The 23,699-nt window shown below is 37.7% G+C and overlaps 1 protein-coding gene across 3 annotated transcripts in view; it reads left to right on the top strand.

The window, feature by feature from the left end:
• Positions 1–23,699, top strand: part of col14a1a (collagen, type XIV, alpha 1a) — a 221,085-nt gene that overhangs the window by 138,693 nt on the left and 58,693 nt on the right. For all 3 annotated transcript variants that reach the window (XM_051956908.1, XM_051956909.1, XM_022194221.2), the window contains exons 34-37: positions 9,519–9,677; positions 11,277–11,354; positions 13,197–13,283; positions 21,520–21,573. In XM_051956908.1, coding sequence (XP_051812868.1) covers positions 9,519–9,677; positions 11,277–11,354; positions 13,197–13,283; positions 21,520–21,573 — 378 coding nt within the window. The remainder of the gene's footprint in view (positions 1–9,518; positions 9,678–11,276; positions 11,355–13,196; positions 13,284–21,519; positions 21,574–23,699) is intronic.

Below are 23,699 nucleotides of genomic sequence, written 5' to 3'. Positions count from 1 at the left end.
AAGGTCCCTTGTGACGATATAAGGCCGCAAGCTGCCTGATATGGGGCCCACATTTCTGCTATATAGCTTGGGGCCAGACCCAGATGTACATTAAAAGTGATCAATAAAATCTTAAAATCAGTCCTAAAGTGCACAGGGAGACAGTGGAGGGAAGCCAGGATTGAGGTGATGTGGTGTTGTCTACTAAAACCAGTGTTGAGCTACTAAAGCTACACTAAAGCTACACTAGGCTTTAGTGTTGGCTACACTAAAGCCAAATTTAAAAAGTTGCATGTGGCATACAATGATGCCTTTAGGCTTTTTATGAAGGTCTCTCGGTGGACCAGTGCGAGCCAGTTGTTTGTGCAAAATAATGTCAGAACACTGAATGTTGTTATTAGAAATTTTATTTTTAAGTTCATTAAGCGACTCATGGATTCTGACAATAAAGTTATTCAAGCCTTTGTCAAACCTGGGCAGAGCAGTGTCCGGTACACTTCTGTGCTCTGGAGACACTGGAGAGAGTGTTTGTATAGTTTACATGTGTAGTGTTTTTTGTTTTTTTTCTTTGTTTTGTTACTGGGTTTTTTTTTTTGTTTTTTTTTATTTTAATTTGTATTTGTATGTAATTTTATGGACCATTTTGAGTCTGGAATAAAGATTTCACTACTACTCTGAACGGGGAACGTTGTTAACTTTAGTTTAGCTTTACTCATAGACCAAACTTTTGTCTGGAAGTGACCCTGGAGAAAAAGTTCCTCATTCTACATTTCTTGGCAGTGTCTGTCTGACTGATGGACAGCCATAGTCAATGAATAACAATTACTACATTTTTCTGGCTGCAGTTCCAGAAATGTGTGAGAACTTTGTGCTGTTTGTCAAAATCTAGAATTTATTGAAAGGATGCCTCCCTAAGATGTGTTATCTCATTTTCAGGGGCGTCCAAAAAACACAAATACAACATGTGCTAACACAACACTGCATAAACATCCAGTACAAATACAAAAATACAGATCGCTTACTCATCATATCCCACCCACAGTCTCAGACAACAGTTACTGTTGAATAAAAATGAGCTGCAAAGACCAAGATAATACATTAAGTGCATCAACTTAAAGACCAACTGAAATAGAAGATTATTTGTAGTGAAATAAACAAAATATTGAAATGAAAAGCATGAACAGGTTGCCTCAGAGTGAGAAAATAAAAATGACCTAAAGTAATGGAAAGAGGTAATAATAGATGTCAGAAACTGAGAAAGATTATTCACAGGAAGGTGCTTTGTATTGAAATGACATGCGTTTGACCTCAGTGAAAATTCTAGGGACAAAGTAAAAGGGATGTCTAAGTAGATGATTGCCCAAATAAATTGCTGTCTGGATATAGGCTGCAACCAATTTGGAGATTCATGCACAAGATGATCCTGACAGACAAATCTACATAAATAATTGAATACAACATTAAGAAGCGTACGGAACATATCAGAAGTGTTTTGATAGACATTGTCATAATCAATAATAAGTGATATCAAACTGAGAAATTATGCTTTTTATAGCTTGAAATGGTAATTTGGCAATAAAGTTTTTCTTTATAAAGGGCTGAAGGGAGAGTTTGGGGTCACGCCAAAGTCCAAGATATTTGAATTTAACAAATTTCTCAATTTGTGACTATTGTATAAAATAATACTCAAATTGAAGCATTGTGACTGGCTGTAGCAAACATCATGGTAGAGGACTTTTCTAACTGTAGTCCTTTAGCAATTTTAGTATATTTGATACAGGCCGTTCATAAAGTTAGGAAAAAAGAAGAGGTTCTATGGTAGAACCTTGTGGAACACTCTTTTCAACACTAGTCGGACAAAAACTCTTGAAAGACAACACACTGACACTATTGTGAAAAAAGGAGTATTTTTTTTTTTTTTTTAGTTATGCCAATGCAATATACATTACTGTTTAAACATTTGTGGTCACTTAGAAATGTCCTTCTTTTTGAAAGAAAAGCAGTTGTTTTTTTTCAATGAAGATAAAATTAAATGAACTCAGAAATTCAGTCTAGATATTGTTAATGTGGTAAATAACTATTCTAGCTGGAAACGGCTGATTTTTAATGGAATATCTACATAGGGGTAGAGAGAAACATTTGCAGCAACCATCACTCCTGTGTCCTAATGCTACATTGTGTTAGCTGATGTTGTTGAAAGATGTGTAATTATGTTAGCACATGAATGAAAGTGTGAGTTTTCATGTAAAATATGAAATTGTCTGGGTGACCCCAAACTTTTGAACAGTTGTGTATGTAAACAAGTGTAGTCCATTAACATTACAACCATTTCAACATTGATATTAATGTCCCACAGTGCTCACGTTTACATTTCACATTACGTTTACCGAGACAAATCCAAACAACGAAAAGGAAAATCTACCATATTTTGGTGTTTTTTTTCCCGCCAAGTTGTAGAGCCTGCTGAGTGGTTTTCCAGTTACTTTCTCTTGATCTATCAGCAGTGCTGTGGTGAGTGAATGTGGTGATAACCCTCCCACTCTCCACTGCTTTTTCTACGCCCATTTTATTTTATTTCTTAAGCCAGTGGAGCGTGCAGAGTGAGAGTGAAACTGCAGATTTCATCACACTTTAAGAAATCTCTGTGGCCTCCAATGATAAAGTGACAGTAGACTTTTGTCATAAGTTTAATCATAAATTTGTCATAAGTCTTATACATTAAATAAGCAGAATAAGCAGATGGTTTATTATTAACCACAGTCCTTTTTGCCAAATTTTAATAAATGTAGTATCTCTGGCAAAATTCCTTTTATGTGTCCACAGTTAATAGCATAAAAGATCCCTACAAACACACTGCAAAAGGCAACATCTGTGATAGTTGTTTTAGTTTGTCTTTTTTTTTTTTTTTTATGAATTTTCCCTGATGATCTCCGATTAAACCACCAGAGACAATATTATTTCTCCTCCCTACTGATTTTCTGACAAAGACGTTTCACATTTACCTCAATCACTGGGATTATGCCCGAATGTTTTTATGTAAATGATGTTGCATCAAATTACTCCGACCAAATGGAAATGGCAAATTTTGATGACATTCCTCCAACAGAAGACAATTTTCCGCTCACTTGAGAGGAGCAAGTATTTTGAGAAAAAGAAAATTATGGAATAAATAGTGATGCAAATGCCTTCACTGAATAAATAATGACATTGATTTGGCCTCAGCAGGCCCAGTAAATGACTAACTCACATTGCAGAACACCTTGGCACCGAGTATCAGCATTAGCCGACATGAAATAAAAACAACAACCTGCTGAATAATAAATAGTCCTTTTGTCTTCATGTGCTTTGAATAAGCTCCACTGTTCAGGAGCTGTATTTACTTCAACATGGCTGATGGAAATGGAAACGTGGATGCATTGTTTTGTTAAATTCGAAGACATCTGCTTTACAAATGGAATGAACTTGAAAATTAATGAAGTTCAAGCAAAGTCTTTATAGACAGTTTTTCTGTTGTTGTGTAGTTCCACTGCTTGGACTCTGTGGATTTCAGCTGAAAACAATCCAACAGCAGCCCACTAACTCTCTGTCTGTCTTTCTTTATCTCAATTCTCAAAATGTCAACGAGTAGCTGCCCATCATTCTCAGTTCCTTTTTGTTCTCGCTGCTGTTTTTTCGTCATTCTTTTGGAGAACATGACAATGTTCAAAGAGGGAACAGATGCAGAGAACTGGCTGACCAGAGGAAGCGTTCGTCTCCATTTAGACAGGCTGACAAGTGAATAAGAGGAGTGTGCGTGGGCATGTGTGTCCTTTATGAAGGGATTACCATATGAAGACACCTCATGTGAAAAGCAGGAAAACCCAGCAGGATCTGTCACTGCTCAGCAAAGCACCATCACACGCAAACAGAAAACAGGTGAAGGAGAGCAGAGAAAAAAGTAGAGATGACAGACAGACACAAAGAGAAGTGTAGACAGAAAAAACACAGAGACAAGTGAGACATGTAGACTTAGCAGGGAGAAGTGAAAGTTATCTTCAGTATAACTCACTTATTGCTCAGAGCCGTATTACACTCCAGGCGTGTGTGGACACTGTTTTTGTTCCTCCCCAAATGATTAAATGCCTCACATTAAAAAAGCTGCTAGTAGTGCTTAAAGCTGTCCTTGTGTGCTGTAAAAATTTACACTCAGGAAACTCTCTTCTGTACTTTTGTAGCTTTCTAGCTCACGGTAATCTACAATATTGCACAGAGTGTAAATCCAAATTCACTCTTAATTCATTCGTCCATAAATAATTACTATACAGTCATAGCTGTAAATGTTAGGAGCTTCGAGAAAGGTGAAGAATTGACAATGGAGAAGCAAAAGCCACAAATGACTGAAATCTGCTTTGTTACGTGGCTGATGAACTAATATGATGGTTAGATCTGTTTTCCCGATGATTAAGCAATATAGAAGCAAAAATGTCAACACTGCCTGCTGAGAGAGTTTTCTTCTGCCAGTTTATTTCATGCTCTTAATTTGTCAAGCTTATGAAAATGTCTCTCTAAGGGGGTTTGTATTCAGATGCAAGCTTGTTATGACAGGATGCAATGAGCTTGTTCAGGGTATGTTGACTGGAGCTTCACTGAAGTTCCCTTCTGGAGGGAAATTAGACAGTGGAAACATGCTGAAGGGACATACAGATCTTTGAAAGTGCAATACAGTGCATGAGCATGTATTTGTGTGTATGTAAATATCATATCCCAATTTCGTAATCTTGCATGACCTCTTATCTCAGTTTTGAAAACCTGATTATGCTGTAGCATGTATACGTCTGGAAGGCTTTTATGTAGTAGACCCTTAAACATTAAAATCTTTCAGATCTGAAAATTTAAATTAATACAGAAGTGCATAAAACCTGCAATATTTCTAACAGCCAGCAGGGGCAGGCAGCACTTCTAGTTGCAAAAGAAGTCAGATTGCATGAAGTAAATGAGAAAACAACCGAACTTCTCATTTGATTTGTTACCTCATCAAACATTTTCCTAAAAGATGTATGGTCTCAATTGCTACTTTCAAGACTATGTTAATACACCATGATGCTCACTTTCTAAATTATGCCTCCCTTTTAAGAAAAATGACTATAAAACACTATATTTTAGTGCAGGCATGCTCTGTGATTAACAGGTCACCACCATGTTGCAGGTGTAATGGCCGCTGTTGAACTAGTTAAAGGATGCCACACTTACACAGTAATATTCTCTCTACTCAGGATCATTGAACTCCATTTCCCACCAGTCATGTCTGTATATCTTCATCCACCACCTCTTTGTACTACGTGGTGACAGCCTGACAGTGGTCTCGTATCCCATTGCAGGCAATAAGATGAATGAGCAAAAACTGCAACGTGATGTTGGCATTTGACAGTGCAAAACCTGCTGTAAGCTAAAGTGACCTCATTTCCAAAGCCTCAGTCGGATTAATTGAAGGTTAGGATGACAGTTACAGGAACGTCAGATTAAATTACCGGTTTGTGTTGTGAACATTACAGGTGTCTGCACAAACAGCATGCAGTAATCAGTAACCAGAATACTCATATTTATCTTGTATACGGGGAAATGAATGACCAGATTTCTCTGTGTTCCGTGCTAACACAATATGCTTAATATGACCAAAATCTGGAAAAGAATCAGTGGGATACTGGTGTGCATTTAATAGTTGTTTTTTCTTGTGTACACTTTGAAAGCAGATAAGGAATTAAATTGTTGACATGTATATATTTTTTGCATGTGCAATATTAATGTCACCATTACATTAACCCTTTAAGCTTCAGTCAATTCCAGCCGTTTTCAGTACAAAAAATCGCTAATATTCTATTTTTAAATAAAAAAAATTACGAAAAATACGGGGAATATTGGACAGGCATCGCGAGGTGCATTTCCTTGAAAATGACCGATTCGGGGATTTTATACTGACTTCAGGACATGTTTTGGATAAAATAGTTTACTGGCTTGTGTCATCTGGATGTAAAAGGTTGGATTATGGCTGTTTTTTGTGGAATCTTTTTTTTGTGTGTAATAATAAACCCGGAAATGTGAGTCGCGCTGTGTGCGTTGAAGCCGTGTATAGAGAATGGATGGATGAATATTGTTTTTGTCGGACAAATGTGTTTTTCTCACCCGCTGTGGTAATCGCATCTGAAAGTGGTTTATACCGGCGGATTCATGAGAATCTAAGCTTTCCATCGGCGTATAGTGTTTGTATAATCGTGTTTGCAGCCGTCGGACATTCTTGAAATTCCTATGCAAATTAGTAAGTGTACCGCCGGCGGTACACTGAAGCTTAACAGACTTTTTATATATTAATTCTATGACACTGTTCTATGTGTTCCATTACATTCCAAGCCATGCTTTCAGAAACCATATTTCAAAAATTTTCTTCCTCCAAGTCATTCCGTGTTCAGAGCACGTAGTTATTTAAGAAAGCACAAGTTTTGTAAAATTGTCCCCAACAACACTTTTCATGGTTTCCCGTCCTGTTGATTAGGCTTTGTTTCGACATTCATATCCACTGAAGATAACACTGAAACCTCAGTATTATGTTTATTTTCAACGTGCCACAGAGGTGTGAAATTTACAAGATTACCTCAAAATCCTATCTGCAACATGGAAAAGATAACTTGGAGCTGTCAGTCTTGTGGAAAATAAAATAATGTCTGGAGTATGAAAAAACAAATTCTGATAAAGACAAAACAAAACTGTTTGCAGATAGAGAAATACAAAAAAATGAGGTGCTTTATATAATGGAAAGATATCGTTGATGTTTAAGACAGCAGCAGCATTAGAAAATTCAAAGCTGTGACTGTTTATCTGTATATGAGAGAGGGAAAAAAACGGGACAGCGAGGCGATAATTTATCTTGTGCTGGCAGCAGTATTAGCTGTGGATGACTCCAACCAGCCATCTGACCTGCCAGGAACAGCACAATGCAAAAACTATTATGCTAGTTATATTTCTGATACTTCATCATCTTTTCTTGTTGTCAGTGCTTTTGTTTTACTTTTATTTACTAGCACTGGCAGATTAAACTGTCTCCCAATCAGCATTGCAGCTTCTCTGACGTGTTTGAGATGAATTAAAAACTCTTTTGTAACGTTGATATTAGCTTTAATGTCACCCATTTATGACAGTGTAAATGTATATAGAGACTTCTGTACTTGTCGGTGCAGGAAGTTTAACACCAGTTACCGTTTTTTGAACGTTTGTGTCATGCATAACAATCCCATGAAACAATAGGAAGAATATTATATGAACCCAAATGTTACCCACATGTCAGTCAAAGTAAAAGAACCATAACAAAAGAAATGCTTCCAGATAAACACCATATTTCTGCTGCCTGCTACTGTTGGCCAAGATATTCAGATTTCTTTTAGCTCAAGTGTTAGAATAGAAGAATGGTCCAATCATAACTTTCCCAGAATAAACTTCCTCCGGGCTGAAAATGAGCCTGAGTCACTGCTGGAGTAAATGGAGGAACCATGAAGACTGCAGGAGGGTGACTGGCATCTTTAGCACACACACACACACACACACACACACACACACACACACACACACACACACACACACACACACACACACACACACACACACACACACACACAGACACAGACACAGAAAAATATACATTTATAAACCTCACACATTTCAATGCTCTATATTTTTACCCAAACTGCTAATGGAACCTTAACTGAAAACACTAAATGCCACGCAATACCAGGGTAAAAGTCGACGCCGTAGAAGATTTCCGCCATGTTCTACATCACAAAAGTAGAGCACACACATGCGTCATGCCCAGTGAAGTGTGCAGAGTGGAGGATGAGAACAGAAAGTCATTATGAAGCAGACGTCAGCCGTGGAACCGGCTTTGACACTCCAAAATGAACTTTATCTGCCTCTACATTTGCTGCCCCTTGTTACAGTGCATAGATGTGTATGTACTGCACATATACATGCATACTCCCAAGACTTAAAGTGTATTCTGTCTCAAGAATTTAGTTCTAGAAAACCTTCTATAGCAGTGAAACCTGCAGATATTTACAGTCTTTCACCAGGAAGCAGCTCTCTTTCCTCATTAACAGTACGACCAGTTGAATTTCACGGTTCAGCGCCCTGGCAGTGGTTTCCTCTAAGGAGGCAGTTTCACCTCACAGGCATCCAGCCCTCTGACTGGACAGAATAATTTGTGTGCGTAGATGCTTTTAGATTGTGTTTATTAAAAAAAAAAACACACAAAGGAAGTCAGTGTCATTGTGATTTGTCAGTAAAGAGGTGGCTTATTGTTAAAACACACCGAGGAAGTCAAACGCTTTAGATTCTGGCTTATCAAGACCCGCGACACGTAAAAACCGTGTTGCAACTCTGTTTTATTGACGGCATCTATTCAGTTGTTGGTGTTTATGTCTAGTGATATGTATAGCGTTTAAAGGCAATAATGGTGGGTGATGCAGACTTAATGAGGATTGACTATTGAACCAGATAACATGCTGAAATATAGCGGACAGCTGGTTTGTTTCTCTTTAACAATCTGAACCCTAAAAACCCGCCAGTGCATTTGGAAGGTGTGTTTTTGTTTTTAAAAATCTCTGCAATTACACCATTTATCAGAGCAACAAACTAGGAAAAAAAACTGTTATTTTATAAGATTTGAAACTTTTGGATGGTTTGTGAATGTGATGTATGGTTCTGGCTAAGCTTAAAATGGTGATATTTTATGAAAGTATACTTGTACTTTCATGTCTCACTCAAAATAATCACTTAAAAAAAAAACTCACCCTTCAGCACAGCCAAGAAGCCATAAGTGACTCAGCTTTGACCAACAGCTATGTGACAAAAATTTTGAGATTTTCAGATGAACTGCAGGCAGTGTCTACAGTAAACGGAGAGGAAACGGCAAGAGACAAAAATAAAACATGTTTGATATGTAAAATCAATGTGGCATGGTTCAAAACAGCAAAACAAAGGAGTAAGGATACATTCAGCTTAGTGAAACATCTTTCTAATGTTGGTGTGCAGCGCAGTAGTTAGTAGAGATTTTAAAATGTAAATTGTTTGAATATCGATGCATTGTGGTGCAACTTTTTTTTCCAGTATGAACACCAAAGTGTGCGCTTAGAAAATGCCGTATATTGATTCTAGTTTTGCAGAAATATGAATTGAAGAAAATCAACTCGTTTTTTTTTTCCTGTATTTTAATCATTTGTGGCATTATTTCTGTACAGAAGACATTTCTTAGTTCTCTCTACATCCAGTCATGGTTGTTCTATTTCAATAGAGGTGCAGGACTTTGTGTTGCAGTGAAAAATGAGCCAACTGTGAGTAAAAATGTAACAAGAACAATAAGAACACTTAGAAATTGCTTGTTTCCGAGACGGTTGTGATTTTGTTTGATCATAATTTCAACCAATTTTAGCTAAAACAATAGTAATATATTTTCAGGCGTCAAATTTCCTTGCTCCAAAGTGTTTCTAATGCACCCTGTTCTTCTTTCTGCCCCACAGCTCCATGTGACCATCAGCAAGACGTCGGTGAAGGTGGTGTTGGATTGTTCCATTGTTGGAGAGAAACCCGTCAGTGCAGCCGGTAACATCACCACGGATGGAGAGGAGGTCCTGGGAAGGATGGTTCGGTCCAGAGGCAGACGAGACAGCTCTGCTCCAGTCAGTATGAATGCTTGTTTAAAACACCTGTGTGTATAGGATTTACCCAGACATGATGTTTCTAAAGGCTGTCGGCACTGTAGCATGGAGGAGAGCTGCAGAATTGACAAAACTGTGAATTTAGTGCAACATTTCTGTGCTACTCCACAATTGCTATGAAATATTTATCAGAATAAATGCTGTTGTTTTCTCTTGCAGCAGGTCTCGCTGTGTGCTGTTAAGGAATAAATGAAATTAGCTTTAATCAAGTGATAATCATCTGGCTGTTAAAATTGCCCCTTATTCACTGATTGCAATGATCAGTCAGCTATGCATGTGTATGTGTGCGTGAATAATTATGGGCGGTAAAATGGAAACCATAAATATCCGCAACCATTGCAGCGAGTCACTCGGTGGGAGTTCATCTTATTTATTGCAAGTGGAAATGTGCGAAGTGCTTTACATAGACTTTGTTAGCGGCGCTTTACCCATTAAGGAGCACAGGCACTCAAGACAAAAAAAAACTTTTGGCAGACTCAGGCTGGGTGGAAGGTGAGATACCCCGGGCTTCTGGAAATGCGAAGCACAGCTATTAGTAAATTTATACTCCTGAGCTTCTCCAAAGACGATTATCAGCTGGAAAATGCTGCGTGAACGAGTTTAGTGAATGGAAAATCAAGAAAGTGTGACAAATGTGACATACTGGCCAGTGTAAAGGATGACTATTGATTCAAAATGGCACGTCAGCCATTCACTCTTTGGGAATTAAAAAGCGTTTGACTCACATTTCCATTTATCGCCATGCATTTTCCAATTATACTGGACTATTTAAAGTTTTATTTGCCATTTAATAACGTTGAGATAACTGAGGGAACTGACTGTTTTTACATTGAGCTTAATTTAACTAAACCTGGGATGTCTAAATCAAGTTTGCTGCACTTTTTCACTAAAGAATGATCATGTTTCTGTACTTAGAATAATACCATGCAGCAAATCACTGCAACATCAATAAAATAATGAAGATAATGGTTGTAGAAACGAGACAGTAGCAGAAAGAAATCAACAAAATCTCACCCAAGTCTGCAATCATGTGTTCATGTCTGTCCAGTTAAACTGTGTGATTTGCTCTAAAAGGGAGTTTTCCACAGTTAAGTTGTGTTTTGACATGTGTTGTATGTATATTAAGATTTTTTTGAAGGCTGAGATTCAGCGGATGTCTGTTTTCTGGATGGGTAAAACGTAAATGCTCCAAACTGCCCCTCTCATAAAATAAACAGCGTACGTTAGTACGACTCCTCCACAGTTTTGATGCTAAACGTAACCAGACATAAGCCCATGACCTAATTTATAGTCTGGGCCGAGCGCAGCCTCCAGAACATTCATTTTGTGTTTACTGACGCTATCAGCCAGACTTTGTGTCCATCATGCAGCACTCTTCAGCCAAACGACCCGTATTCTGGCTTCTTGGTGACGCAGAAACAACAAAATTACAAAATATTGCAGTTGATATTCTATTTTTAATGTGGCCTCTGTTAAATTTTGTGTTTACCGATAATATTCAAATTGCAGCATTAATAGAATTGCTTGGGTGTGTATTCATGCATGTGTGTGTGTTTGCAGTTCCAGCTCCAGATGTTTGACATCATCTGCAGTACCTCCTGGGCCAGCAGAGATAAGTGCTGTGAGCTGCCAGCACTGGTAAGAAACTAACACATGTCTATGCTTGAGCTGAGAGAAAAACTGATATGGTGACATTTTGTTTTTCTGGAATACGTTTTGAAATATGACAAAACAGCTACAACTCACTAACTGCAGGATGAATCTGTGGCTAAAGCACTGCAGCTTTTTCACCGTGTTCTCCACATTGTCTGCTGTTGTTCAGACTCTCTCAAGCAGCCAACTTTTACTGATGAGCTTCACTCATCTCTGTTGGGATGTTCTGACTTATGTGATCATCCGGGAAAAATGCAGTTTGCAGACAATGCCTTTTCAGATAGAAGTCCTCATTAATAAAGTAGATTGTCAGACTCATGTCGGTCTCTTCTGTCTGGCTGGACCAGAAATCCATCATAGCTGCATAGTATTCCGCTCATGACATGCATTTTTCATACTTCTCTGGGATTTCAGCTTGAGAAAAACAACCGTGTATGACATAGAGCGTGTCAAACGAACAGCTGCTGATTTTAAAACTCTGTTGTCGATTGGTATCATACTTTTGATATGATACGACATAGTGTTGGATGTTGCACTCGTCGTATAGAGATTTGTGTTGCAGATTTAAATATCCAAACATATTAATTGTGTTGCCTCCTGTGGTGGCAAAACACTGCTGACAGAGGAGCTGTTTTGGTCAACGTCATCTTTCCTGTAGCTGAAATATGCTAGCACAATGGATTTAATTGTCCTTTTCAGTGTTTCTCAACTGCTCCTGGCTCATTTTGTTGTGCACATGTGGAGCCTGCATGCTAACAAACCCTGTGTCTTTTAGATGCATTTTGCAAAACAAATCTGTGTAAGAAAAATGAGAACTACATGAGATTTCTTTTGTATCAGGAAGCAAACAAGTTAAAGCTTGATTTTCTTTTTAGGCTATTTGCCTTCATCTGCACAATGCAATGTCGATGCTGAAGCGATATATCGTGCTGCCCGAGCCTTTACTCTCTCACCCGTGCACACTTTAAATCATCATTTTCTACCTTTTCTCTCCTCTCTAGTGCATTAACTGATTTCTCTGAATATTGCAAGCTGAAATATTTTCAACTGATAGTTATAGTTGTGCTCAAACTGACTCATGATGAAAGCAGAAGCCAAAAGCCAAATTACTTATTCAATTTGTTTCATGTAATATGAGAGAAATTTACCTAATGAGCTGCATGAAAGTCAGAAATTTTAATACCAAAGTCCAGTGTGAGTGTGCCTTAATGAGAATACCAATTATAAATTAACACCCCAGGCAGAAACCATAGTAATGCAACAAACAGACATGTTCAATTAGTTATGCACCTGTACAATGCGGTTAAAGCCAGTATAATTAAGTATCTTCTGGAGCTTCTTATGTTTAGCTATTGAGGATAATCTGAGACTATTTGTGGTGATTTCTGAGGCTGGAGTTCACTCTGTTCACTTTTATTCATCTGTATTTTTTCTGTGAAGTTTCCTTTAAATAATTATTTAAACCAGAGTACATTGTAATTATTTTTTCATTTGTAATTAAAAACTTAATTCCTCATATGTTGAATAATGTACTTCTTTAAAAAGCATACACATTTATGCATTCTGAGCTGGATTGCTGCATACAGATCGAAGAACTGAAGATTTTTCTGCAAGTTAACTGTAATAATCAAACGGTTGAAAGAAAATCTGTAGTCAAGGTGACCAAACAAACACTGATTTTACTGCACTATGAATTTAATCCTGATACTAACAACTCAGAAAAGTTGGCCAATAATGGATATGCTTTATTGTCGTTATCTTTTTAACTCGGGGTGTATTTACATGACATTTGTAGTGAGCCTGCTGATGTCTGTGTTGTGTTTTCAGAGAGTTGAGGAGCAGTGTCCCTCCATGCCTCACGCCTGCACCTGCTCCCAGGACAGCAAAGGACCTCCAGGACCCTCCGGACCCCCGGTAAGAACATTCATATTCATTTACTCAATGTGTGTGTTCTCTAGTGCTCACCCCAGTGTAAGGACCGTGTTGTACTTACATTTCAGAGATATGTATGGAAACTCTGAAGATGTTTATTTCCGTCTCTGCTTATTTTCTCCTTAAAAGCTGTTTTTCGTACCTCAGTGTGCCCATTCATGCTTTGTCATTACTGATGTTTGATTTTCTTACATCACTTAATCACTCATTCCCCCTCAGTCTCTCTTTATAGACTTAAATGAAAAATAACTCTCTCAAAAAGTCCCTGAAGAGTGTGCTGAAGTGTGGTAAATATTAAAAAGTCACACAGATGTTCCAGCAGCTGATTAGAAAATGAATGTTAAATGTGAAGTTAAATTCAATTCAGTTCAGTTCAGTGTTTGTTTTTTTAAGCGGCAGTTTTGAGACTGACTGGCCTAAAACATAACACAATCAGTTAATTCACACATAAAAGCAAAGAAAGAGGAGATAACGTACGATACAATTACATGTTAAGATACAGTAAGATACGACAAGATGCAATAAAATACATTAAGATACGACAACAAGTTGCAATAAGACTCGTTAAGATGCAATAAGATACGCTAAGATATAAGATTCAATAAGATATGATACTATACAGCAATAAGATATAATAACATGTTAAGATACATTAAGATACGACAATAAGATACAAGAGGATATGTTATTATATAAAATTCAATAAGACATAAGATACAATAAGATATGAGACGATATGGTATGATAAGATACAATAAGATACAATAGCCTGTGATAAGATATGTTAAGATATAAGATGCAATAAGATATGATAATATAGGCAAAGAGACACTGAGATACGTTAAGATGCATCAAGTTACGATAAGATACATTAAGATATGTTAAGATGCGTCGAGATGTGTTAAGAGACGATAATATACGATAAGATATGTTAGGATATGATAAGCTACAGTAAGATAAGATGCATTAAAATACAATAACATAAGTTTAGATATAAGATATGATTTGTTAATATATATTAAGATATAAGATACGTTAAGATAGAATAAGAAAAAATAAGATAAGCTACTTTAAATTATAATAGGATACTATAAGATACGTTCCTCTACCAATAAGCTACAATAAGATAACATACGTTAAGATACAATAAGATAAGTTAACGTATATAAGAAGTTAAGATCTAATAAGATAGAATAAGATACAGTAAGATAAGATACGATAATATATTTTAAGATACTATAAGATCCGTTAACACTAGATACTATAAGATATGTGTTGGTAAAACATGATGATGTAAATCATAGTGGCTAATCCACATCCAACCCAGAGTTTCCAACATCACAAAGGACCACTGTGTCAAAACTCACACCAAAAAAGTTAATTTACAGTCAGTACACCTCTTATTTGTCATCCCTGCATTGTAAAGAGGGTTTTTGTCTACTGACCAGTTAAATACAATTTAAAATCTCCCCTCTCAGTAAAATAAATCACAAATCTTTATCTGTTTTCACTGAGGAGTCTGTATGTTAGGGAGAGTAATGTTGTGCATGTAGAGCAGCTGTGGCAGCTTCAACCTGAAAGAACTCGTGAGATGAGAGCAAGTAAATGAGCTCATTTACAGCCTGAGACTTTTTTGTCTTTATTCCATCTTCTTTTCTTTTCCTTTTCTCTCCACTTTCGTTTTCTCTCCCTTCTTGTGTTTTCTCGCTTCGTCTTTGTCTGTGCCTCTGAATACTGAGGGGAGGAGAAGGAGGTGTAGCTCGACACTGGTATAGTTTGAGAAAGTAATTATGGGCCGATTCCATTTATCACAGCTGATTACAATTCTACCAATTTTCCTCCCTGTCCAACAAGCCATATCTTCTTATTCATCTGTAGTGTTGTATCCACAGGTCACAGCCTGCCCTCCCGTCTCTTTATTTTAGCCTTTAATGCTGCTTTTTCAGAACAGAAGAATATATTACAGTATTGGATTTGATCTTATTTTCTTGTCTTTTCAATTGTTTTCAGAAAACAATAAGCATATTAAAGCAGTTGAAGAACTTTATAAGCAACAGTTTTGTGTATTATTAATAGCTGCTTTCTGGCTATGTCTGTTCCTGCACATTCACAGCAGATTTATTAAAAAGCCAAACCAAGATCCCATAGTTCTGTCTAATTTCAAATTGATTTCTAAACTGCTTTTTCTTTCTAAGATCCTGGAGAAAGTTGTGCTCCATCAGCTCCAGGCCCTGTTGGATGAATATGTTGTTTTTCAGTCAGGTTTTGAGGATCATTAGCACCAAACCTGCACTTTTAATATCTTCCTTAATACCGACTCCACAAAATGACATTCCTATACTACCAAACTGCATTGTTATTTACATTTTGAAAGAAACATGTTTTTTTTTCAAAAACAAAATTTTTTGTGCACCTGCCTGTAACATAGTAGGAAAGGCTTCTACTTTGAAAGTCCACATAAGGAGGTTGAATGAAGGGTCCCAAGACACTGTCGCATCATTAATTAGTCTGAAGTTTCATTTTCACTCATTTACTTTGGGTTTTCACTTTCTATCTGGTTAGATTTAGGCACTAAACCTACTGTATGTGGTCAGCTTTAGGAAAACATTATGCTTTGATTGTCACTTTCACAATGATAATTGGTTATCTTGGTTAAGTTTAGGTACTAAAAATACATTTTTAGGCTGAGGAAAATGTCATGGTTTTGGTTATTATACAACCCATTGGCAGCATTTTTTGAGCTTACCATGGTTACAAGTCCCCCCTTATCTGATATCTGATTGGTTGGCTGAATTGGGGTAACAGTAGAGCAATGAAATAAATGGTGAACATGTGTTGATAAGAAAATTATTTGGTCACAAACAAGCATAAACTGGCAGAAAAATACCTTCCCCTCAAGTGAAAATGTAGTTTAGGTGATAGGAATGTCATTTTTTGGGAGATGGTTGGTTATTCAGGGGATTCTGTCATTTAGTGCATCCTCATCCTCAATGTGTTGACATTGAAGAAATGTCATTTTTCACTGTTGGACACATTTTTGTTCCTTGTGACTGCAACCAGTTGGAGGTTTAGAATTATGTGCCATTCAGAGGCATACTTTATTATGTAACTACGTGTTTTGCATTTATGGAATTACTGGGTTGCCTGGATGAAATTAAAACCAGAATTTTCTTCATTTTGCCCAAACAGCAGAGGTTAAGAGCTTTAGAGCGCCTGACCTGCCCATTACCCTTAGAGGAAAACTTTGGGTTCGTACTATCAACCCTTTATTAAACCTGGGACTGATCTGTGGCAATACCCAACAAGAAAATAAATGCAGCCGGCTTCTTCCTTACAAAGTTCAAGCCTTTTCTCACCTTTACTAACTTCCAGAAGTTGTTTCACACTTTTATCTCACCCAGGCTTACGCTCTGCAGCAGCCTTTGCTCTGCCAGTCTCCGGTCCAAAACGCTGCCGCTCAACTGCTAATAGGAAAACGCATGCAAGACCACATTTCACCTATATTGGCTCCTTTGCACTGGCTCCCAGTTAGAATTGGAATTGATTTTTCTGATCTTGTTTGTTTTTAAGTCATTAAACGGGTTTGCGCCTCCTTACATCTCTGATCTTTTAATTCTGCACAATCCCACGAGATCGCTGATGTCTGCTGACTGGTTCAGGTCGAGGTCTGTATTAAAGCCCAGAGGACATCAGGACTTTGCAGCAAACTGTAGAGCGTTTTAAATCCTGTTTGAAAAACCATTTTTATTTCATGTCATTTCAGATTTTTAGACATTATGCTTTTACCTGTTATTTTTACCGATTTATTGTTTTTTTTCTGTTGTTCTTTTAGCTCTGCAGCACTTTAGTCAACATCAGTTGTTCCTAAACTGACTTGATTTGACAATTCTATTGTTCTCTGTCATGTTTTCTCTGCACAATATCTGTCGCCTCCATCTGTCTTCCCGCCTTTTGAAAGCAGAGATCAATATAGCATAGCAAATAGCTTAGCTTTCAGCTTTTCATTGTTTTTCTCTTTTTCTTCATTTTTTTTTTCACCTATCTTACCGTCATCCCAGCGCTCGAGGCTCTCTCTCTCTCTCGTTTTATTATCACATTATGCCTCTCTGCGCCAGTGTCTGTTGCTCTGTCTGTCTGTTAATCTCTCTAGCATTGAATGGGCTTCTTAAATCACATTTTAACTGCAGCATATGGGCGTAGATGAACGGTTTAATGGCAACATCATAGCAGCTTTTGTGCTAAAACTGCACAGTCAAGTCAGTGGGATTCGGAGGCAGGATGAAAAGGCAGTGCCATTCCCCTCGTTAAGACAATATAATGGTTGTTACACTACAACAAATGTGTGTGTTATTCCCAGTGGAAGACAAGCGACCTACTGACAGGAAAACTTTCACAATCCTAACAGACTGTGGAGTTTTACTACAAACAATAGATGTGTGCTGAAGTTGTTGTGCTGCTGAGACTTTGGTCACTGTGAAGCCAAAGAGAGTGAATAATGGATCTGTGGGGGAAATCTGATGGAGCAAACTGCCACAAAAAGACAACAGGAAAGCAAATAAGACATCAAAAGTGTATTAAACTTTAGAGCTCAACAAGTTCTAGTCCAAGTTCACATCCATTCTTCTCAGTTAAACCGCTGTCAAAGTATTTATTGCAGTGAAGTGATGCACATATCTAATGAAAACACATGACTTGACCTTTCCAATTATGCTAGTTGCTTGTCTGAAGACTGGTGGATGAAGTGATACACTCATCATGGCTAGTGCCTACAGGCCTGTGGGGGTTAGGGTTATGATCTGGGCTTGGTCAGGTCCAGCAATGTTATGTTCTCAAAGAATGACATCAGCTGACTACCTGAATACACTGAATGACCAGGTCTTTCCATCAATGGAGTTTTTCTTCCCTGATGACATGGGCATGTTCCAAGATGATGATTCCAGGACTCGCAGCAGTTTGACTCTCCCATCATCAATATAAGATCTTGGTAGAAAATGAAGGCAACTCTGGGCAGAAATAAATGCTGTGACATTGTAGAAGCTTATTGAAATGATGGAAAAGCAAACATGTCAGTTTCAGAGATAAAAGCAGTCCAACAAAATGTTAGTGTGCTACTTTTTTTTTGGCCAGGCAGTGTAAAACAAAGACTGCAAGTATTATATCAAATGGAAGATCTGAATACCCTTGACTGTTCAAAAAAAAGTACGTCATGCATAACTAATCCTTCTAATGATCAAGAAAAGAGATTAGAATCAGATCTGATTAGATCAGAAAATAGCTGAGGGGTCAAAGCGTTCACAACGTATTTAAAAATGTTTAGAGATCAAAACATTCCTCTACTAATGATCAATTTTTCTAAAGTTTTTGTAATCAGTAGAATATGTACTTTTGTCTATTGTCTAACTCTGTAGACAAGAAAATTTTTGATCTCCTCTATGCACAGTGATGAAAGTAATCATTCAAAACAACGTTTCCTCTCCCGAAGAGTAATTTCTGTGTTTGCTTTCACTGTCAAATGTACGTCTTTTCCCGTCTCGCACAGCAGCAGACCTCTTCGCTTGTCTCTGTCTCAAACAGTATTGATTGTCTCAAGTGAATTGCAATCTGTGCCGCCTGATCTGGCAGAGACGTGGCTCAATAACAAACATCAGTCAACAATCAATCCGACATTAGTGGGAAGGAGACACGCTCAGCTTCGTCTGTTAATACTGAATACGCTGTTTCAGATCCAAGTATTATTTGAAAAATGTAAATTTTGGTATCAGATTGCTTGGTTAAATCATAATAGCTGTGTTTTTTTGTGCCGTCATTAAAGGCCAGTGGAAGAATCCAAGCATAATTATTTGGATTGCTGCTGTTGGACCTCAATTTCAGTTTCTCTGCAGGTTCTGCCGAGACTCAAACGAGTCCTGAACTCAATTTGTTTAGAAGGATCCATTAAAAACAAAAGAGACAAACTGCTGAATTGATGAGTACCATCAATCATTTTTGTTTTTCTTTTGTTGCTGTATTTGTCTGTCACATGTAGTTTCTTTTTTATTCCACCCTATGTGGCTGACAACAGATACTCGTCTGTCTATGAAGTAGAAACGTGTAGTTCACTTTGCAAACTTTACAAGATGTTTTAAGATGACTTCAGTGACAAATATAAAACTGAGATACAGTCATTGTGCATGACACATCAGTAATTTTTGTTTTTGTTTTGTATTGCAGAAACCTAGTCATGAAAAGGTTCTCGATTAGAATGCTGTAGGTATAACAAGCTGAAGCTCCCACATTTTCCGTAATCTTTTTTTTACTGCTTCATTTAAAGTCTTATTATTTAAAATTTTCTCTCAGCATTTTGTTTGTGAAATTGTTAATAAGGTCTGAAAAGACTCACTATTGCTTGTCTTCCATAGCTAAAAAAAATACACAAAATAGAAAAATGTACTAAAACATCTAGTACTGAAAAATACCTTCTTGATTTGGATAACTAGGGAATTTCGAGAAAGATCAATTCATGACCAGTATACACTAGAAAAGTCATTAAGACACCCAGTAACTATTTCTAAATAAATAAGGAAATGTGGATTTCACACTGAAATGAAAAAAATAGTTGTGAGGAAAACTGAAATCAACATGTACAAACTTTTTGATGACCACAGGTCTAGCCAGTACTGGAAAAAATGGTGGCTGCACATGCTATCAATATTTTATTGCTTGTTTTTTAAATTTGTTTCTTTACTTGTCTCCTGTCTGCAGTTTATCCCACTTTAGCTGAAAAGTCTCAGGATTTTTTTTTATCACATAACTCTTGATCACAGCTGAGTCACTAATAACCTAATGACTGTGTTGGGGAATGCATAATTTTTCTTTTTTACAGAATCCAGTTAGAGCAGGTTAATTTGGCAATTTTTTTATTAGATGTGGAATAAAGAGATTTTCATGAAATATCAGGATTTTAAGCTTTGATTTTTTTTCCTCATAGAAGGACACGTTGCAGATGAATAATTCAAAGAGCGTTGGAAAGCCAAAAATCTGATGATTCTTTGTGTTTTTGTAGTTTCTGATTCTTAAAACACTCTTTTATTCCCTGGCTTTCCATCCAGCGTGAGGCACTGATTTTATTTATTTATTTTTAGTGCCTTTATTGTGTATTTTGGATTTTATTCACCTTTTATTTTGTGATTCTATTTGTTTTTCGTGCTTTTCTTATGCATCTCTGATTTAAATTGTTTTTAGTGCTTTCATTGTGTATTTTTACATTTTATTTGCTCTTAATGCTGATTTTATTTGCCTTGTTCTGTGTACATGTATGTACAGCACTTTGGTTCAATTGGTGGTTGTTAAAAATGCTATACAAATAAAGCTGGAGTGGATTGGATTGAATAATTGGTGTAATTTAGTTGATTTTTTTTTCTGTCTCTCAAATCTGACAGTGGATTTTCGGGTTCAAAGGATTGAAATCAAGTTTAGGTGCCCAGTAAATTTCAGTTTAATACCAATAAATGTTCTGTTCAGTGAAGGCAACAGATTTGCTCAGTTAGCTGTTCAAATGAGCTCTTATAAAACAGAGGGCGCTAATGACAACAAACTTCAGACTTTGGTCAGCAGTTTGGTAGGTTTTGAATGTTTATTGGATTCAATTAAGCAAAAAATAAAATGACACTGGTATCATGTAGTAAAACAAGAAAACAAACTCATGCTGTACAATCCATTGTGACCTTTTGCTTTCACCACATCTGCATGTCTCCTCTCATATTCCTCCCTCTTGTCCCCTTTGGCTAAATAGTTTAGGAACTACCTATCTGCCCCCTCAGTTCCCAGGGGAGACCTATTTAAGCAAACACAGGAAGAGGATATCTCCCAAATGGGTCAATGATTAGCAGATGTGTCTTGTTTGTCCCCGGTTAAACCTCGGGGCTGAAGGGGTCAGCCCAGGGTTTACAGCTCCAGTCCCCCGCTGTTAGTCACAGATGCAGAGTCGTAAAATAGAGCTCAAAGGGACAGTTTACAGCAGCGATCAGTGCTGGCCTCCGTCCACCATATTCATAATCCATAATCCAAGACATATGGAGTCCCACTTTTATTACATTTTAAAACATGCACCCTAATTTCCATGCTGGCGCTTAAGATAGTTTTTAGCAGCTTGTGTCACACCCATTATTCTTTTTTTAGGCACATTACAAACCTTAACCAAACTCGATTGTAACAGTATGTTTTTCGGTCTGTGTTTCAGGGCGGTCCGGGCATAAGAGGAGCCAGAGGAGACCGAGGAGAGCAAGGAATAACGGTTTGTAAAACGCACTTAAATCCTCAGATACTTTATTCTTCTGGAATACCCTTCAGTACATCATGAGTTCCATTTTTCACATGTTGGAGGCACTATGATGTGGCATGTTCCAGGTTGGAGTCTTTGGGCATTGAGACTGGATTTTACCAGTCAATATTTTGGTGCCCGCTGTGGCAAGAAGCAAGTATGAAATATTGTGGATCTGGCTGTCAGCGTTAACCGAGGGAGCTAGCATAATTTTCATGAATTTATGAATAAAATGAAGGTGGAAAAATCAATATTTCTTGGATGAGACCTCAATCGTAACCCTTCGAGCAGCGCCTCGTGATTCCACCAGTCAGAGTTCAGTCAGACTGAACTAAAATCACAAAGAGCACATCTCGCCCCGATCAATGGAAATAATGGGCGGCTTGCGAGCCTCGTCTGTTCATTTTGCTCATAACCTGCACTTGCTGATCCTCAAGTCTACATCGGAGGACGGAGCATGTGCTTCTACAATAAGGAAAGAAGTGTGTCATCATTCCCTGATAAACACAGAAAGCACCTTTAGGTCGAAAGTAAAGCACCTCTGGGTTGAAAGAATTGGAAGTTTGTAAAAACCTCTATCAGTTTTCCAAAATACCACCTCTTCTTCTTGGCTCCAGGCTTAGACCAGGCTCTGATCACCACTATCCTGCCTTCAAAACACACTATTCCAACAAATCCTGTCGTGGACTAATAGTGAAAGATTTACTGCAGAGTTTGCATCTGCTATAGTTTTGCAATGGCAGCCCGTTCCAAACCGTTCCAGCTCGTCCAGCTGCGGCAGTCAGTACAAGGCCTGATACAGTTGGAAATCTCTCCAATACCAATACTCAGTTCCCATGAAAGTAATCTTAGATTTGAAAAATGTTTTTAAGCTTTCCCTCTTTTGAAAGAAGCAGCATGGGTCCTGCCACTTCTGCTCACACATTCGGAGGCTGTCGATCAAGAAAATAAGGTTGTTTATCTCGACCATATGTCCCGCCTGGACTCTGCTGAGTGGCAGCGGTGCAGTGCATGAAGTGGGCCCACCCAGAACTTAAATCTTAGCACATTTTGCTCAAAATTTACCAAGAAGGAAGCAAAGACCAGGTCATGTGAAGCTTTTCCAGCGCAGATGTGTTATATTTGATCAATGTCGTTGTGTTAAGCTTTGAAGTCCTGTGTGGGTTGTTTTTTTTTTTACACACACCATGTACAGTACAGCGTACTGATGCATGTTCAACAGCGTTTGTACGTCTACAGCTTCATCCAAGTTTATTTGAATGAAACTCCTTCATGATCTCCTCCTCATGCATTGTCACCATTCAGTTATTTTTTATTTATTACAGAATAAATAGCAAAAAAAAAAAGCTCCAGTTCAAAAAATCCCTTGATGTAATTAAAATATCAGTCATCTTTCAGTCGAGGCAACATTTCAGGTAGTTTGGCACCATATTTTCGTGATTTTTTTTAATTAAATATGGCATAACACGTTAAGTCCTCTGCTTGTTTTCATTCCATCTCCATTCATGTACATCTGATCCGTGGTTTCTTTTGATTGTTTGTGCGGATAAGGAAGACGTGAACCCAGTAACTGTAGGGTTGAACAGTAAAACAATAAACACAGCCGGAGTGAAGATTACTTTGGCTACTGCTGCTGCTGAGCCAACAAGCTATGAACGGCTGCGAATCAGTGGCGGTTTGCAGGAATTTCTCCTCTCCGACTCCCATTGCAGGAACAGCTCGTACACATGAATCGAATGAGCCTCCGCACCGACACCACCTGATTATAGATGGGTGGACAAGTGTCTAACTCCATTTCCTGTGGTAGATCTGGTTGTCGAAGCAGCCAATGGTGGCAAAAGACATCCAAGCATGTCGTGATGATGCTGACCGGAGGTTGTAGTTTTAACTTGGTGGACATTATATTGAGTAGATGCAGGTTTTTTGTTTTTTTAATGAGCACACATTTATTAGCACTTGTATTTAAGCAGTGTTGTCAACTAAAAGTCAACTCTTTGCATTCTTTAGAGGATTCTTAGTTATACATTGAATTTTTACCAAATTTCTCGCATATCAATAGGTTTCTTGTCATTTGAAATTACATAAAAATGTGACAAGAC

Source organism: Acanthochromis polyacanthus, chromosome 12 (assembly GCF_021347895.1).
Source record: "Acanthochromis polyacanthus isolate Apoly-LR-REF ecotype Palm Island chromosome 12, KAUST_Apoly_ChrSc, whole genome shotgun sequence".
In the NCBI taxonomy this organism is placed as follows: domain Eukaryota; kingdom Metazoa; phylum Chordata; class Actinopteri; family Pomacentridae; genus Acanthochromis; species Acanthochromis polyacanthus.
The sequence above is the reverse complement of the archived record's forward strand: the minus strand, read 5'-3'. Positions and strand labels throughout refer to the sequence as shown.